Here is a 17512-nt window from a genome sequence, read left to right on the forward strand (position 1 = left end):
CTCTTACCATCTGCCTTACGTTACTCTTATCCAAGAAATCTCTCCATTTTGACCAGGTAGAGATACTGGTGGCTGAATGTGCCCTGTGGAGATGATGAGTTCTGTGGTGCAGCATGAAGTCTCAGCTGCATCTTGGTAGCAGCTCAGGTTAAAGCCTGTGAGCAGAGGACAGACAGTGCTGTGCTAGACTCTCCAGGTGGGCAATTAYAACTGCAGGGCATGTTGTGTAAAAAATTACCTGCCTTGCTGTTTTGGCACAGCCAGTGTGATCAGTTCTGCAATGGGCAGTGAGACTATGTTATACTAATGCTAAATATATCCGTTCTCTGGATATAAACTAGGTGTTTTGTATTGGCCATTCAGTGTTTTACATGGCAGGTGGCAGAAAAATTATAAAATTGTAGGAAACGCATTCTTCATTTTAAAAAAAGTTTTAGTAAATCTTAATAAGCAGCATTAATAAGACAAAAAGGATACTGCAGATAAACTAGCTCATTGGGAAACTCCTTTCAGTTGGTGCCATGGGTGCAAAGAATTGTAAGCCTTTCATTCACAGCCTGATAGGCTAATCAGAAGGGGGTGTAGGGGCAGGGGTGCTTCTGAATCATGGAGCAATTTGCACTATAAGTTTATTAAGGAAAATCTTGTATTTGGAAGACGCATCTTTAGTTTAGCTAAATTTCTTGCCAGTAGCAGTGTAGGTGGAAGGAAGAGATCTTTCTTCCTACTTTGGTTATGTGTGATTTGGAAGTGACATTTAGATCAGAAGGATGACTCCTGCTAGTAACATGAAATTATTTAATGAATGGATCATATCTGCCTTTGAGATTGAATAGGAAACTAGTTTGACTTTGACCTCAAAATAAATAGAAATTGTTGCTGGATTTTGCTTGATCTGAATAAGGAAGTACTACATCAAGCAGGAAATTATCCTCTGATTTTTTTGTATTGCAAAGGAGATTTTTCTGTCTTTTTTTTCGGGGGGGGGAAGAATCATGAATTGTAAAAAGATTGTTTGTCACTTCACTGATGTTCGATTCAGGCAAAGATTTACTAGACGGAGAATGAAATAGTCTTTCATTGGGCAGATAAGAAAAGACTTATGTACTCACATTTTGGGTAAATGAATCCCTTCAGTAGTACAGAGATGTATATATATCTTAAGATGAGTCAATTTAACTTAGATGATCTGAATTTAAAGTATAATTAAACTTACTACAGTATTTTGTCTCCTTTCTCTACAGGTGTGCTGGTCCTCTGGTATATTTTAGAATGCCGCTGGTAAAAAGAAACATCGACCCCAGGCATCTGTGCCACACAGCTCTGCCCCGAGGTATCAAGAATGAACTGGAATGTGTTACCAATATTTCCTTGGCAAATATTATTAGACAACTGAGTAGCCTAAGTAAGTATTTTTCTTAATAGCTGTATTTAGGACTAATGTATTTCGCATTCACAGTTTTTGTAACTGAAACAGAAACACCTTTTCAAATTACCAACAGAGAATTGTGCTTAAGCTTTGAATCTGCTCCTTTTGTAGCTAGTGAAAGTAAGCTTTCTGTGAAAGTAAGCTTAGTTTTCAAAGGGGATTTTTGCAGCAGCACATCTCAAAGCTGTTCAGCCATATAATTCTGCTACCAGTGAAGCATAACAGAAAAAGATACTGACTTAATGAAGTCAGTAATTGCTAAACTGGAGCTTTTCCTCAGTAACGAATATGACTTAATGAGGAATATGCCATTGGTTGCTTAATTATCTTAATTTGCACAGTTGGTGATATTGTGGTCATTAAGGAAAAAAAAGTAGTTGTCTTAAAACAGTAAAACCAGAAAGGTAGTTGTTACATAGGATTTCAAACAGCTGAAGGTTTTACTTCCTCCTTCAGCTATTTTTCCCCTCGGTGCATTCTCAAAGGAGTGAATTCTTTTCAAGCTCTGGAACCCTGGAGGAGAATTTCTGAAAAGGTTGGCTTTTGTTTTTTTCCACAAGTCGCAGCAACTTTAAAGAGTTGTCTGATGAACCAGTGTGGTAGTAGTTTGAATTTCCAGTACTATAAGTGCTTTTTAACCACTAGGACACTAGTATTTTCCAGACTTGCCAGCACATTAAATATTAAAAAGTACATGCATATACATACACAGTGTGAAAAGGCTTTCAGCTTCTTCAGTGTCTCAGGGCCTTAGAGATGTAGCCTAATTTGTTAATTAGATTGATTTGTTTGTTGGTTTGATGGAATACTGTATAGTATACCATCAGTATACCACAGTGCTGAGTTTTGGCAGGTTTTCAAAGCAGTTAGGGTGCTATTAGGTTGAAGACTGTAACCGAAGACATGGAATTATGCAATTGAGATGGGAATGCTTACAGCACAAATGAATGTTAGTAGTATAATGTTGGTAACAGCAAGGAAAATAATTTAACCATTTAACACACTTTTCAGTGAAGGGTGCARTAGAGATCCCCATTTGTGGTCTTGCTCTGTTCCGCCAAACCGCTTTTTTTGGACTAGCCTTCGCACACTGGCCTCCCTTTCTAAATCACTCACATTAACATTATTTTCATTTCTTCTATTTTGCATCATTTTAAAAATACTTACTTGATTGTATATTCCATTTTGAGGGTATTTCCTTTCATAGGTGGCAAATCAGATTTACATTAATCCTGTTACCACCTGTGTCAGTCAGAGATGATGGTATCATATATAAGCAGTGGATATTTTCACTGGGAAGTTTMATTTGACTTTAAAAAACACAACCAACCACTTGTTTTTTCAATTTTAAAAAACAACAATCCCCAATTCAGCATCACTCCGTGCGTATATTTTGAGATTTGGCTGCACTTGCTCTGTTTTCTTGAAATACAGACTTTATGGCTGACATTCCTTTCCTCCTGTTCAGGAGGATCAAGATGAAGCAATACTAGAGCAGAAAGAACTTGATTAAGAGACAAAAGGTTAATCTTGAAGAACATCAGCTAAATGGTGCCAGATTTGTTATGTGGTTTGCCTAATGCATAGGATTATTTGAGAGACATTTTTCAAGGGAATATAACTGTAATTATACCACCTTTCTACATTAAGTGTGCGTACATCATGATGAGCCCTATATTAGCTGGTTTTACTTACAAGGAGTTCCTGGCATGAGCGTGCGGCTCAACAGTGGTCAAAAAGGTATACAAAGTTAGAAATTACAAGGAAGGCAAAAGAGGAGGGAACAGGATAGTTTAAAAGGTGCTCTGCACCAGCAGGCCCTGAATAGATCATTCTGAATTTTTAAAAGTTAAGTGCTGATAAGCAGGAGCTTATTACTTCAATTTGTTGTTCTCTGCGAATGTCATCATGGTGTTTTGTTTTTTCTATGGACAGTGTTTATGCCAAGTGAATTATTGATGACAACTGTTGCTTTTCTGAGTTTYAGGCAATCAACTAATTTAATTTTTCATTTTGTAAGATTTTGTTTTGTACTGTGTATTTTTTAATAAAACCTGCGATTTTTCTTTACAATTAAATATTTTGCAAACTAATCCGTATTTCTCAGCAATCTTATGGATTACCATATAAAAACAGAGATCCCATTACAAAGGTATATGAATACCTTTGAAAATACTTTGATCCTGCTTCCTTCCCCCCCCCCCCCCCCCCTATTTGTGCTAGTACAGTACAAATGCAAAAAGGTTTGGTAGTTCTAGCATGGGAGTGTTGTCCTACATGCTTAAACCTAAATAGCCTGTCTTCACATCRTGTTTCACTGTTACCAGTGTACAATGAGGCCTGCTGACATGCAGATAAATTTCTGTAGTCTTCTACAKAAGACTACAGCAGCTGTGAGTCAGAGCCAGCAGGCATAGCTTTACAGCCGTCCCCTGGCAACCAGCTTCTCTGCAGTCCTTTCCTTCTAGTTTTCTGTAGATAATGTGTATGTTTGAGAATTAACCTTTAAGTGGTAGGCAAAGCAAGGTTTAATTCTGAGGGGTGTAACTGACCATTCTCGTAGGGCTTCATTTCCTTTAAACTAAAGCTGCTTTTGCTTTTGACAGCAAAGTTATGCAAATTGAAATGAATAGACTTTGACTTGATCAGCACTTAGTCACTTCTGCCTCTGTTTCACTTACCTGCCCTCAAATGGAGGATTAGTCTCCTGACATTATGAGTTTCAAGACCAAGCATTCTTAACCTTTCTTCTGATATGATCTGAGCAAATAACACAGTGATGGAATTAGAGCTTTCAGTACTTCAAACAATGCTAAAATATGTTATTTATTAAGTTAGAGTTTTGTATGTATGTACATTATTTAGAAAAGATTAAGTTAAAATTTTGCTTGTAGTTGATTCTTCATTCCTGTAGATACCTAGAACCTGACTGGATCAGTCCCTTAGCAACCTGTTTTGAGGAAGAGGGTTGAACTGGAGGACTTCTGGAAGTCCTTTCAAACTGAACAGAACTATGTTTCTATGATCTTTAGCTACTATATGTAAATAGAATGTGCCTGCGGAAATGTTATCTATAACATGACAGGAAGCCCATTTTCTTGTGCTTTAACATAAAAGGAAGAGAGCTTTACATCTGTATGTCAGCAATAGTTGCTATGTGTCTCTGTACAAATTCTCAATTCTTTCATAGTTTATTTGATAGCTTGCTTTTAATTGTTTGATTTGAAAATTTTTTCGTCTTTAAAAAAAAAACAGATGAAAGGACAGAAATACCTATAATATTTCCTTTCATTGATAGTCCTTATCTTTCTTCCTGGAGCATGAAAAAACATTACTCAATCTTGATGCAACTTAAAAAATTGCCAGGAAGTAATTTTTTTCCTGTCTATTCCCAGTCTTCTCTAACTTCCTAAAAGGTTCTGTCTTCCGACAGCTTTTCTTAGCACTGTGGCAAGAGTGACTCTCTGGACAACAGCAATGGATGTTCTAGTTTCCCAGCCATTCTTCTCCATATTTCTTGCTTCCTGATTGTACCTGCATTAGAAAAGTGCTTATCTAGTTCTTCAACAGTATCACAGCTGCTTTAGTGCTCCAGCACTGCCTGAGCTAGTATATGTTGTTGTATATCAGGCTACAGTGTTCCAGCATACATGAAACACGACTGATAGCACTGTGCAGCTGTGCTGTTGTTAAAAGGTGGATAAGTAGTTCTCTTGTGTGGATGCAGCCTCCGTTTTGTTCACAACTGTCAACCAGTCTTGCTTTTGCTTTTACGTAGCTGTGCCTTATACAGTCTTGATACCATATAAGAAACCTAACTAATTGGGCTCATTTTTATGCCCAGTCTCTGATATTTCCATCTGAACATTTCTCCTTTTCAGTACTTTGCTCTATGTATGTTCTTATTCTGAATGCTTATATTGCAAGCATTCAGCCCAAAACTTCTTTCTTAACACTAAGATGTTATTTCCCTCTATTATTCTACATCTCTGTAAAGAAAGAGCATGCTGCAGAACTCACAGATGGCTAAGCTGGAGTGTCTTTTATGTTAGTGAAAGCAAACTTCAGCTTGCCTAGTTAGCAAGCTAACAGTAACCTTTCCCCTCTTCCTTTCTTTGTACTAGATTCCAATTTTACCCTATTTTCCTAGTGAATTCTTTTCTTTGCCTCTAGTTCGTAAGTTTACAGGAGGAAAACACTTAATTTTGAGCATATTATTTTCCTTGTTTTTTTTCCTCCTAGCCTTTTCTGTTTCCCCCCCCTCCTTATTTTTTGCTTACCATGCTATCAGCTAGAAGTGTTTTAAACACTGTTCYTGTGTGAGACATTTTCTCACTTCAGAAAAAGCTTCAGTTTGCCAAAGCTTTAAGTGATGAGCAAATGCTCTCAAACGTAGTCAGTGATTTCTCATTAAAACCGCCTGTGTGTTAGAAATCAGAGCAGTAAAAAGTCCTATTTGCCAGTAATTCTTTGCCTACGCAGAACACCGAATTTAGGTGATAACAACAAAAAAGGAGGAGCAAAATTTTCCTGTGAAATAATTTTTAGGACAGGTGCATTCARCATTAGATTCAGCTATCAGCAGTCTTCTTTACAGATTTCTGAACACTTTGATGGTTGATCTCAACCRGTTTACTTGATGATGTCCCAAGTAGGAAGCGTGAAATGGTATCTCAGAGCTCCCTGACTGGAGTTTTTCAAGGGCTGATCTCATCTTGTTGGATATCAGCAGTAAACATCAGACCTGCTCCASACCTGGCCTTTAACAGTGTTTATCTGATACTTTTGATACTCTGGTCAGGTTATCTGATAAATGCCTTTATTTCAATTTTTCTTTTAAGGGTTCTTTCCAAAGTAAGCTAAGAACTTTGTTACAGCAGTCCCTAATCTGGCTAGCCATTTTGGCATCAAGCATCTTAGGATACGGGAAGGGACTTGGAACATTTTCCCTAGTCCTAGTCATACCACATTGAGGCAAATTCTGTCGTATCTTTTTATCATTCAGCAGGAATGCTGAATGGCACTCTCACCAATAAAGAGAATTTACTCRTTCCCATTTCTTAATGTTCTCATCAGTAGTCAAAGGATTCAACCAAGCTCCACTTTCCTGGCTAAAGGAACTAGAATGTCTATTCACTGCTCTCTCTGTGCCCTTAGGATCCTCAGTTTCAGTCATCATGGACTACTCTTACGTTTTCATAACAATAGGTTCCTAGTTAGCTTTGCTGAGCTGTATACATTACATGGTTTTCTAGAGCTTGCTCACCCGCAGCCACTCAGCTTCTCAAGGATCTTTTTCCAAGTCTAGGAGGTAGCTGAGTCGCTTAGCTTTTAGTCTATCTCCTGGCCACTGACTTGTGAAATTCGGTGATGCTGATGAGAAATAACTTTCTGAACCAATTGATTATAGTTACGCTTTTCTATGAAGGCATCCTTCCTCTTAACTCTCATCTCTGCAGCAGGTGTTGGAGACAGCCTGGATCTTATGTTGTGTGGGGGGTTTTTTATTATTTATTTATTTATTTTACAGTTTTGCCTAGAATTTTCTAAAGGCTGTGTTGAAGTTGTACCTTTATAACGCTCGCCCTTCATGGTTAGGATGGCTCTACAGCCTTTGGCTGCTGTAGACTCTGATCTTCTACAGTGCAAGGATCAGACCCTTCCCCTAGTACTTTAGCCTGTATTTTTTTTTCTTTAGAGAGAATATTTATTAGAACAGACTTAAAATAATTTTCCTTCTTGAGAAGGCTCACAAAATAAAACATTCTGTAATAACCTAAATATTTGCCAGTGTAGCAGGGAGTTCACTAGACTAACTCACCAGGTTAATGTACTTACAGATAAGCACTGAAAGGAAGATTACCGTAACTGCATTTTTTTTTCAGTTGTATTATTTGCAATTACATGCACTACTTACTCAACTCTGCTTGTATTTTCAGAATCTTTTCCAGTTACAGCTGAGGATAATCAAATGTTGTACAGTTTTCTAGCACCTTCGCATAGCCATAGGAAGAGGAATGGAGCCTGTATGTACTGATAAAGGCCAATAAATGCACGTGCATTTGTACATATTCCTGATCTGAGTCCACAAACACCCTTTGTGTGAATGTACATAGAGATAACACATTTTTGAAGAATTGTTGATTTTTTTATAAGTGTTTTTTGAGTTCTTTTTGACTCCACATGTTAGTCAAAGGCCTAAAATTGTTTTTTTATGATTAGATGAAAATTATCTATCAAATTGTAAATGTTCCACATGGCTAATTTGGTCCTATTGTATATTCAGAGAAGTATAGACAAGCTATTAATAACCTATTACTGCTGATGCACATGCTTCTTGTCTTGCTCAGGTTACTATATATATTATATTTCCAGAAAAATGAGTGCAGATATTTAGGTGTTTATTCCTTTAGTTAACAGTGACATAGTCTTACACTGTAATTCCTGTTATCACTGATAGACCAAGAGTATATAATGTTTTGTGGAAAATTCAAGCAAAATATTTTCTAATATTTGCCAAATTCTGTAATTATTGTTAGCTTTTGGTTTTCTCCCTACAGTTAATGACTGCATTTAGTCACCTGTCTACACTGATTGCACGGTCAAGTTTCCATGTTTTATCACTTAATCTGCTATTTACTAATATATGCAAAGTCAGAATTCAGTTTTTTTAAACTCTTGTGTCTTGTTGAGCATTTGTTACATATGTATGGTCTTGTACAGATTAAAACAGGYGTTTGCCCGGGAGCCGGTCAGTGGGCTTGAGAGTGGACATTTGACTGCTTCTCCGCGGGCACCTCCTGGGTGCTCTGTTGAAGACCTGCCACTCTGGCACCAAGGGGAGCTGCTGCCTCCTGATGGAGCTGCTCTCCTTGGAGTGGGGAGCCCGGGAGGTTCTGGCCCTGGCAGGGACAGAGTTGCCGCAGTGATGCCTCCCATCACAGTGGCCTGGTGGGTATGATGCCATCCCCTGTCACAGTGCCCCAGCGGTCACCATGGGGATGCCCAGTCCCTGTGTCCTTGCAGGGAAAATGCCACCTCGCCATCCCAGKGTTCTTGCGTCCAGCCCTGCTGGCCCCGTTTATGAGCCTGCCCAGGAGCTGGTGTTTTGGGGGAAGGATGAATTTTGCTCTTCCGGGCTCTGTGCTCCCCTGTGCCTGGCAGAGGTGGCAGTTCTCCTTGGCCAGACTTGAGTGATGGGGAAAGATGTCAGCTCTTTCATGGCAGGAGAGGCGAGATGTTTTGTAGCTGCCCTGACTGCAGGGGGAAGCGAGGGAGGAGGATGCACATCCATGCCTGTCCTAGGCCCATTTCTCAGGTCTTCTTTCTGAGAGGAAACAAGCTGAAAAACAGTAGTGTATTCCAACCACATCATGCTTTTTCCTCCAGTGCCATATTAGGGTTTGGGGACCCACAAAACTGTTTCTACTTCTTCCCCTTTTCTGATTCCATGTTCAATATTCATTTTTCGGAATAAAAATCTGGCCCGGGTAATTTCAGGATTCAGTATGCTGCACAACGTGAACAATAGAGCAAAAATAACAGCAGGTTAAAAAATGGTTTAATTTAGTAAATGATTTTCTATTAAGCGATGTCTTTAAAATCCTGGAAGCTGTTGAAAGTACCACAAACACTTTTTTTTTTGTTATGGCTGCAGAATAAAGCACTTGTTTAATTAGTAAACATTTGAAATGCCCATAAATAAGCTTTTAATTACATTAAAAGGATACTGTCAAAGTGTCTTTAATCATATTTAATAGACCTGGATATCTTTTTCTTTGCAGTTGGATGCAGCTCTCTAGGTTTGATTGGCTGCTGCAGACAAAAATGGGAAGAGATGGCTCCCAAAAGRAGATTAAAAAGAGACTCTTTTGGTAGTTTGGCTGAGACTTGCTCTGTATGCCTTTGTCTGCTGTGCCCTCCAACAAATCTCGCTGCTTATCTGCAGCAGCTTGTGTAGCTTTGTGTGGCTGTGAGGATTTGGGAAAGTAGTAGTAGTATCAGGTTTTATGAATCCTACAATGTGTTGCAGCATCTTTCTAGGTTTTAATTGAAGGCACTTTCCTGCAACCCAYTGCAGTACTTGGGTTTCTTTTTTATGTCCTGCTGAAAGGTTAAGAAAAGCCAAAGGAGAATTAGTAATTTGCCTGCAACCATTGCAGTGGGATTCACTTCCTTAAACATCAGCCATCCCTGCCACCCTCMCCACCTCTGAGCTGGTTTGTAACCCTTGCAGGGAAATACCTGCTCATAGAGCAGGTAATTTCAGCTAAGAGTGGAAGTCGAGATTCCTCCACTGTGGGAAGGAGGCTTGTTTCAAAGCTGATTTGATTCTTGTTGACTTGCCCCTGAAGGGCAGTGCAGTCCTCCTTCCAAAGGGCTGTTTGTAGCTCCAGCCTGGGGGCAGTGAAGCATACACATGGTAGAGGAGGGTGAAGTTCAGGAGCCCTTAAGCAAACTGGTTGGCCAGAGATGTCACTGCAGAGCCTACTCTGTGTGATCTCTGAAAGGTGCTGGCTGTGTGTGGAAGTCGCTGAAGGTTTATGAATGGTAAATGCCACAGCTGTGTTTTGTGAGGGCAAGGAGGAGGGCAAGGGATTTGTAGGCGAATCAGCCCTGTTAGCTTCCCAAGTACTCAGTGAAGTATGTTGTCCTGGAAGTTGTTTTAGGGGGCCACAGTGGACAGAATGGGGTCTGGGGGGACCTGGTTGGAGCCTGGAGCACAAGCTGCAAGAGGAGGGCTGAGGACACCACCTCTGTTCAGCAGGGGGAAGAGACAGTGTGGGGTATCTTCCTGATGCCTGCAAGTGCCTAACAGGGGAGGGTGGCAAGAACATGGAGGATGGACCCTTTGGAGAGGTGTCCATAGCCACAGCCCCAGCTGGAGCACAAGCAGTTTGCATCAGCTAGTGGAGACATCTGTGTAGGCTTAGTGTCGATCCAACACTGGAGCAAGGGTGCAGAGTGGTGGGGGACCTCCTGGGAGATGGTCAAAGCTCAAAGATAAATCCCTGAGCAGCCTGATGTAGTCAGTTCCATTTGGAGGAGGAGGAGATGGGGCCRGAGAGCTGCAGCAGCACCTTGGCTTACCAGTTGCTCTGTGARTCTGTGTGAGTTTGGGCTGGTTAGTATCTGGGTCTATCTGGCTTAATGGGCATTGGCTGCAGGAGTCTAAGACTGAGACTTACTTGGCACAATCTCAGAGAAAAACGAACAGACTTTTATTCAAAGCAGAAAATGGCTACAGCCTGAAGAGTGGCTGTATATGAGAGGATGTGTGTGGTGTCCCCCATGTCCGGACAGTTGCCTCTCTCTGGAGAGGTCATTGGTCCTCCCGAAGGAAAGGAGTGCTCTAGAGGCAATGTTTCTGTAGCCTGTGGGGGTGGAGGTCTGGCTGCATGTATAAGCACAATGTTCCTTCGATGCTGTGAGCAAGGGCAGGGGTCAGGACGTGGTGCTCTGGCAGTGGCTGAATGCATCCAGCATGTGATGGCTTGCATCTCCATCGCTGTTAAGTCTCTGTGCTGCGCGTGCCCAGGGCCAGCCACGATCTCTGGCACTTGCAGCCTCACCGAATCCCTCCTGCTACCTTGTGACACAGCAGAAAGCTGTGCGCAGAGCCCGCAGCACCCTCCTGCAGAGTGAGGGCCGTCGTCTGGGAGGCGGAGTGTCAGGGTGGGCAGAGATACATGGAGGGTGAAGGAGAGCCATAGGCTCCTCCAGCTGTTCCACTTTTGCAGCCTCATTCTTAGGGTCTGTCTTGCCATCTTTCTCTGCTGTTTCCACTTGCTTCCCTCCGGGCGCTCCCAGGGCTATCTGCCTTGCTGCTCCATCTTGCTCCTCCTTGAGGGCATGGGCAACCAGCTGCTCTGGCAGGGCCTGCTTAGCACTCGCTGTATCTTCCTTCTGTTGTCTCTTGTCTGTGTTTTCTACTGGCTTCCACTGACACGCTCCCAGGGCTGTCATTTTTGCTGCCCCCTTCTGTTCCTTCCTGGGGGCATGGGCGATGAGCCGCTCCACCAGGTCCTGCTTTGTGTTCACATCCTTCAGGAGCTCCACTACCGTGATCTCAGGTTTTTGCAGGTTGCGGAACGAGTTTCTGCAGTAGATCTGGAAGAGAAGAGGGAGGTTTGTGAAGGGAGCTCTGTTTTCTGCTGGGAAGGGGCTCCTGAAGACCAGGCAGCAGTGGATGCTGGGTTAGGGATGCAAGGGATACTAATGCAGGTGCAGCCCTATGCTGCAGCTGGCCCCAGCATGGGGAAGGTTAGAAGGCAAAATGGCTTGCTTAATGGCAGTGCTGGGAGATGTCCGCCATTTCCCTGACTGTGCTGCCCCAGGACATCCTTTGCACTCACCTCATAAGGTCGGGCATCGATTTCTCCCGACGGTCCCAAGGACGAACGTTCCCCCTTGCTCCTGTGCAGCCGGACCTCGCCTTGCCTTGGGCTGCAGTCCCACTGCTCGAGAGCAGCTTGTCGGAGCTGGGCCACGGTCTTCCCAGTCTGGGCCAGGCAGCGGCTGTTGAGCTCCTCCAGAGGCTCTGTTTTTATAGAGAGCACTGCAAGGCTCTCTGAGAGAACGTTTGTGTAGAGCCGCAGCGGCCTGCCTTTAATATGGGGGATGATGTTGACTGGCTGCTCTCGTGGGCACTGCTGTTCGTGTGATTGTCCTGGGTGCCCTGGCTCAYGGTCCCTGCATGAGGAGGTTGGCATAGTAGCTCTGCTGACAGCCCCCTTGCCCCCAGACATGTGGGGCTGAGGCCCTTGCTGATCCACAGGGGCTAGGACGTCATTGTGCTGTGTGGTCCGGTCCTGGGCTCCCATGGCTGGCACATCTACCACCATGYCCTGCATGCCGACTGCACCGAGCTCCTCCATGTGATGGTCTTCAGTTTTCTGCATTAGCTGCTGGCTCTTTATCCTCTGTGTTGTGTCATCGTTGTTGAGGCTGTGCTGAGCAAGGATGTCAGACTTRCAGGGGGCAGGCGAAGTGGGTTTGCGCTGGGCCGTTTGGCTGTGGGGCTCAGCCGGAATGTCTTGGTCACAGGCATGTGGTAGGTCTGGGCAGGGAGGGCTGGGAGCCTGGCTCTCAGTGCAGATGAGCTCAGATGACTTTGAAAGCTCTTCAGCTGTTGTCTCCAAATGCAGGGGAGGATGTGGGGCAGAAGGTGCCTTTTCTGCCTTTGACTCTTTGTCTGGGGGACTGATAACTTCTCCCATGATAAGGGTACTCCAGTTCTCTGCTGCCGCAAGCGCATCTTGTCTGGCGTAAGTATCCGCAGAGGAAATGTCAGAGTCATGTTCTTGCATAACATGAGCTAAGGGGCTGAGTTTGATTGTCATCAGGGTCGTCTCAACGGGGGGCACTTGGAGGTCATGAGGCTGCAGATGTCCGCTTTGGGAAACTGAGTGCTCGATGAAGGCTGAGTCATCGCGGTTTGCCATCACACCTGAAGGCTGTGGCTTGTCCTCATGGCCACAATCATCTTTGGGAGCTGAGGAGGGTCTGCTGCTTAGCTCTTGGCATGTCTCTTGGCCATGCTGAGCAGAATTAATTGGAGGCAGGGGCCGTGATGGCCTCAGCATTGTCAAAGAGGTCATCAAAGGCTCATTGCACTCTTTGTGTGCTAGCCTGCCTTCGTCATCCCCTCTGGGAAGGCCATTTTCTCTCTGGGGCAAGGGAGAGCGTGCTGAAATCTGCTCGTTGATTGGGAGAAGTGTTACGCTGCGGCCTCGGCCATATGGTGTCCTTTGCTTCCCCAGTGCTAATCTGCAAGGTGGCTCTTTGCTTTTGCTGGTGAGGCTGTGAGTGTCCTGCTCGGGTAGCTCACAGGAATTCAGCCTCTTCAAAATGTTTTTTGCCACACTGTTGCTGTCGTTACCCAGGTCTCTTCTCCACATAGCATTTGTGCTAGCCCTGGGAGGAAGCCCTTGGGCTATTTGCAGAGTGGGCAGCTTGGCTCTACCTGGCGATCCTGGCCTTTGAGCTACCCATGATGTTTGCAGGGACATGCCTGTGTGGGCTGCCACCTTGTTGGGGAGAGGCAGTGAGCACAGCAGATTGGGTCCCTGCCTGTGCTCCAGAGGAGCCTCCTTTAACGTAGAGGCCGAGGCATCGCAAGCTGCAGTGAGGGCATCTGTGGCAACATCGTTTGCCACCTGTACAACTTCGCCGTTGTAGGGGGCAGTTGCCTCCATGGCCCTTGCGCTGTGCAGCACTTGTGCGGAGGTGCACTCAGGGTGAGTGTTCACACCTCCGTGGCTCAGCTTGGGCAGCTGTGTGGTGTGACCCTGYGGGGATACTCGGTCCCTCTGCAATAGAAGCAACCAAGAAAGGCTGAGTTACTGCTGTCCTTCCCCTACACACTCTGTCCTTACCAGCTGGCAAACTTCCTGCAGCCCCTGACACAAGCCCTGGTGGCAATGGCCCCTGCAAGCCTACAAGGGTAGTTGCCACCCTGCTCAAAGGACTTGGCCTGGAAGAGGGCTTGTATACTTTGGGGCATGAGATGCTCCAAGAGATGGCTTTGCAGACTGCTGTGTGTAGCAGGTGGTCAGCCTGCAAGGGGGTCTGGGGCTGTCCTGTTCTCTTGCAGAACGTCCCACGTGGTTATTGGCAGCTATGAGGAGGCTTGAGCACCATCTCTGTTCACCTGCGTACCTTTTGGCTGCTGTGTCCAGAAGCCTGTGAAATCTTCAGAGAGGGGAGCAAAGGCAGCCTGTCTGGGTCGGATAAAGCCAGAGTCTGGCCAGGCTGCGTAGCTGCGAGTGACTCGTGGTCCACCTGCAAGGAGATGTGCAATGGAGGTGGTTGCATTGGCAGGCACGGCCCCAAAGTGCAGGAAATCCCAGCCCCATCTCCAAGGGAACCTGCTGGCTGACTTTGGCCAGGCTGAGCTCAGCCCAGAGCTGGTCTCTCCAGGGCTGTGTGGGCTTTGAGATGTCCACATGATACAGCTGTGCCCGAGAGAAAGTCCCCAGAGGCAGGAATAAATCCCCTCCATCACTGGAAGAGCTCAGGGCTGTCTCTGTTGGCCCAGCTCCCCTTCCCCATGGGCCTCTCACTGTGTATGTGAGTCCTGGGTCACTTGCAAGCCTCACCCTGCAGCACCATGGCTCACCTCGCTGTGCTCCTGTTTACCCGGGAGCCCGTCAGTGGGCTTGGGAGTGGACATTTTCCGCCTTCTTCACGGGCACCTCCTGGGTGCTCTATTGAAGACCTGCCACTCTGGCACCAAGGGGAGCTGCTGCCTCCTGATGGAGCTGCTCTCCTTGGAGTGGGGAGCCTGGGAAACTCTGACCCTAGTAGGGACACGGTTGCCGCGGTGACGCCTCCCATCACAGTGGCCTGGTGGGTATGATGCCATCCCCTGTCACAGTGCCCCAGCGGTCACCATGGGGATGCCCAGTCCCTGTGTCCTTGCAGGGAAAATGCCACCTCGCCATCCCAGGGTTCTTGCGTCCAGCCCTGCTGGCCCCGTTTATGAGCCTGCCCAGGAGCTGGTGTTTTGGGGGAAGGATGAATTTTGCTCTTCCGGGCTCTGTGCTCCCCTGTGCCTGGCAGAGGTGGCAGTTCTCCTTGGCCAGACTTGAGTGATRGGGAAAGATGTCAGCTCTTTCATGGCAGGAGAGGCGAGATGTTTTGTAGCTGCCCTGACTGCAGGGGGAAGCGAGGGAGGAGGATGCACATCCATGCCTGTCCTAGGCCCATTTCTCAGGTCTTCTTTCTGAGAGGAAACAAGCTGAAAAACAGTAGTGTATTCCAACCACATCATGCTTTTCCCTCCAGCTACGTATGAGAGTTTTTGTTTCTGTGCTGCACAAATAATCTTTTTATTCCAGCGAGAAAAATGACAGCTTTTCCCTAAATGAAAATCTAGGGGGAGGATACAGGGAAAGGCAACTCTCTGTGGAATAACATGAATTAAAACATTTCAGCAAGGCAAACCTGCTTTGATAAGGTCCAAGGACTTCATTTTGAAGATGAAGAGTTGCTCCTGACTAGTAGGAGCACGGGCACTGGTGGGAAGTGCGGCAAATGGCCCTTAACATGCAGATACTGCCACAGAGCTGCAAAGGTCACCAATGGATGCTGTTGGCCCAGCACACTTCAACCCTTGGGGATTGGGGAGCCCTTTGCAGAGGTGTGAATATCAACCCTTTGACAGTAGGCTTGCTTCTCTAAGTCATCCTTTGTGGACCTGCTTAGGAAGAGGTGCTTGGTCCCACGGGGCTAGAGGGGTGCAGATCCCAAGAACGAGGGGTTGCAGTGGCCCCTTGGCATCACAGGGAGAGTGTAGGAGCAAGGATCTTCATCCTGGCTGCTGGCTGGGCAGTGCCAAGGCGGGTGGGTGCCCCTGTCTGTGGGCAGTGCTACTCATGGTTTATAACCGGGCAAGCCCAGGGTCCCCTTGGGCTTGAGGACAGCTCGCCTGACCTTAAGCAGACTGGAGGATCAGCCAGCGCTATACGTGCTGCATGAAAACAAAGGCCTTCACCCTATAAATCTGCTGGTGGTGGTAACCCCTTCATGATGATGCTACTTACCAGATCCTGCCAGATTTCCTAGTAGATCCTCTTTCCTGTTCTGCTCCTAAGTGAGGCCTCTCTGTCCTAGGATTTGCCTTCACCTCTGGTTACTGGTCTCCAGTGACCCCAGGTCCCAGTGTGGCTGTGAACAAGCTCATGGAAAGGGTCGAAGGGAAACCAGAGTTCCCTTGTGTGGGGGTGCAGCTCTGTGTCACCCTCCCGTCTCTGGAGGTGCCTCCTCTCAGCTGCTGGATCCTCCCCCACCCCGTGCTCCTCTGCGGGCAGGGCTGCTGGAGCCAGCTGGGACCGGCCTGGGCGGTTCGGGCTGCCTCCCTGCAGCCGCGGCACCTGCCGGTGTCTCTGTTTCCTCCTCGCTCCCCCTGTACGCCCAGGCTGTCCCCCTTGCTGCCTATTCCCCTGGGGGCCGTGAGGCGCTCCGCCAGGTCCTGCCTGGTGCTTATGTCCTTCTGGAGCCCCACTAGTGTGACCTCAGGTTTCTGCAGGTTGTGGAAGGAGCTTCTGCAGAAGGTCTGGAAGAGGAGAGGGAGGTTTGTGCAGGGAGCTCAGTTTCCTGCTGGGAAGGGGCTCCAGGAGACCAGGCAGCGGGACAGGGGTTTCAGAGCTGCCCTGACTACGGGGGGAGAGGGACGGCTACACACATCTGTGCAGCCCCGTTTCGCTGGCTGCCTTTCCAAGACGGTACAAGCTGAAAACGGTGGTCTCTTCCAGCCACATCACACTTTTTCCTGCAGCCTCATATTAGGATTTGGGATCTACTAACTGTTCCTGCTTCGCTKCTTCCCCTTTTCCAATTTCATGTTAAATGTTCATTTTTTCATAATAAAAATCAGGCCCAGGTAATTCGTTTGTTTTGAATGTTCTTTTGCACTTGTAGGTACATCTATATTTTAATGCATTGTGTTGTATTTTGTATGTTTTCAAGTTTCCTTTTATTCTCTGCATTACGCCAAAAAATGTGCTTAGTAACCTGGTGACAAACTGCTACCTACTAAATAAGTAAGAGCCATATATACCAATCTTCAGGGATTCAAGTGAAGCTCTTACATGCCTTTCTTTTTGCTCAAACATGCAATAAAAGAAAATAAATGAAGTTGAGATCTGAAGCTGRATCAACAGGGAACGGATATATTAAGCTTTATGTCAGAATTAATGGAGGAAGGAAATACTTATTAATAGAATTAGAAAAACTGTCTGGTTTCCCTTTATTAAAGGACCCTGGTTATATATTGTTACTGGTTTCTGTAGTAATTGGTAACCCCAAAWTATTATTTTCAAGTATGCATGCTATATTGTATAAGAAAAAACTATTCAGTAGTGAATAATRTAATTTTGCATAGTACAGCATATTGAGAAGGGATTACGAAATAGGACATGAGGTGTTTTTTCTGACTGTTTGTTCTATGCTTTTAGTGTTTTGCAAAATTTATTGGGCAAAATATTGTTTATTCTTACTAATAATTCTTACTAATCTTTTATCAGTTTCTATGTTTTTTCAAAAATCAAGTGACAAAATGAAGTATATTTTTAAATTATA

General features: G+C 45.3%; 1 protein-coding gene across 4 annotated transcripts in view; it reads left to right on the forward strand.

Annotated features, from left to right (window-relative positions):
* WASF1 (WASP family member 1) overlaps positions 1 to 17512 on the forward strand; it is a 102332-nt gene that overhangs the window by 63855 nt on the left and 20965 nt on the right. For all 4 annotated transcript variants that reach the window (XM_085306875.1, XM_085306877.1, XM_085306874.1 and 1 more), the window contains one exon: positions 1245 to 1405. In XM_085306875.1, coding sequence (XP_085163001.1) covers positions 1273 to 1405 — 133 coding nt within the window. In that variant the 5' untranslated portion in view covers positions 1245 to 1272. The remainder of the gene's footprint in view (positions 1 to 1244; positions 1406 to 17512) is intronic.

This window comes from Rhea americana, unplaced genomic scaffold, assembly GCF_003343005.1.
Source record: "Rhea americana isolate MKP2758 unplaced genomic scaffold, rheAme1 scaffold_25, whole genome shotgun sequence".
NCBI classification, from domain to species: domain Eukaryota; kingdom Metazoa; phylum Chordata; class Aves; order Rheiformes; family Rheidae; genus Rhea; species Rhea americana.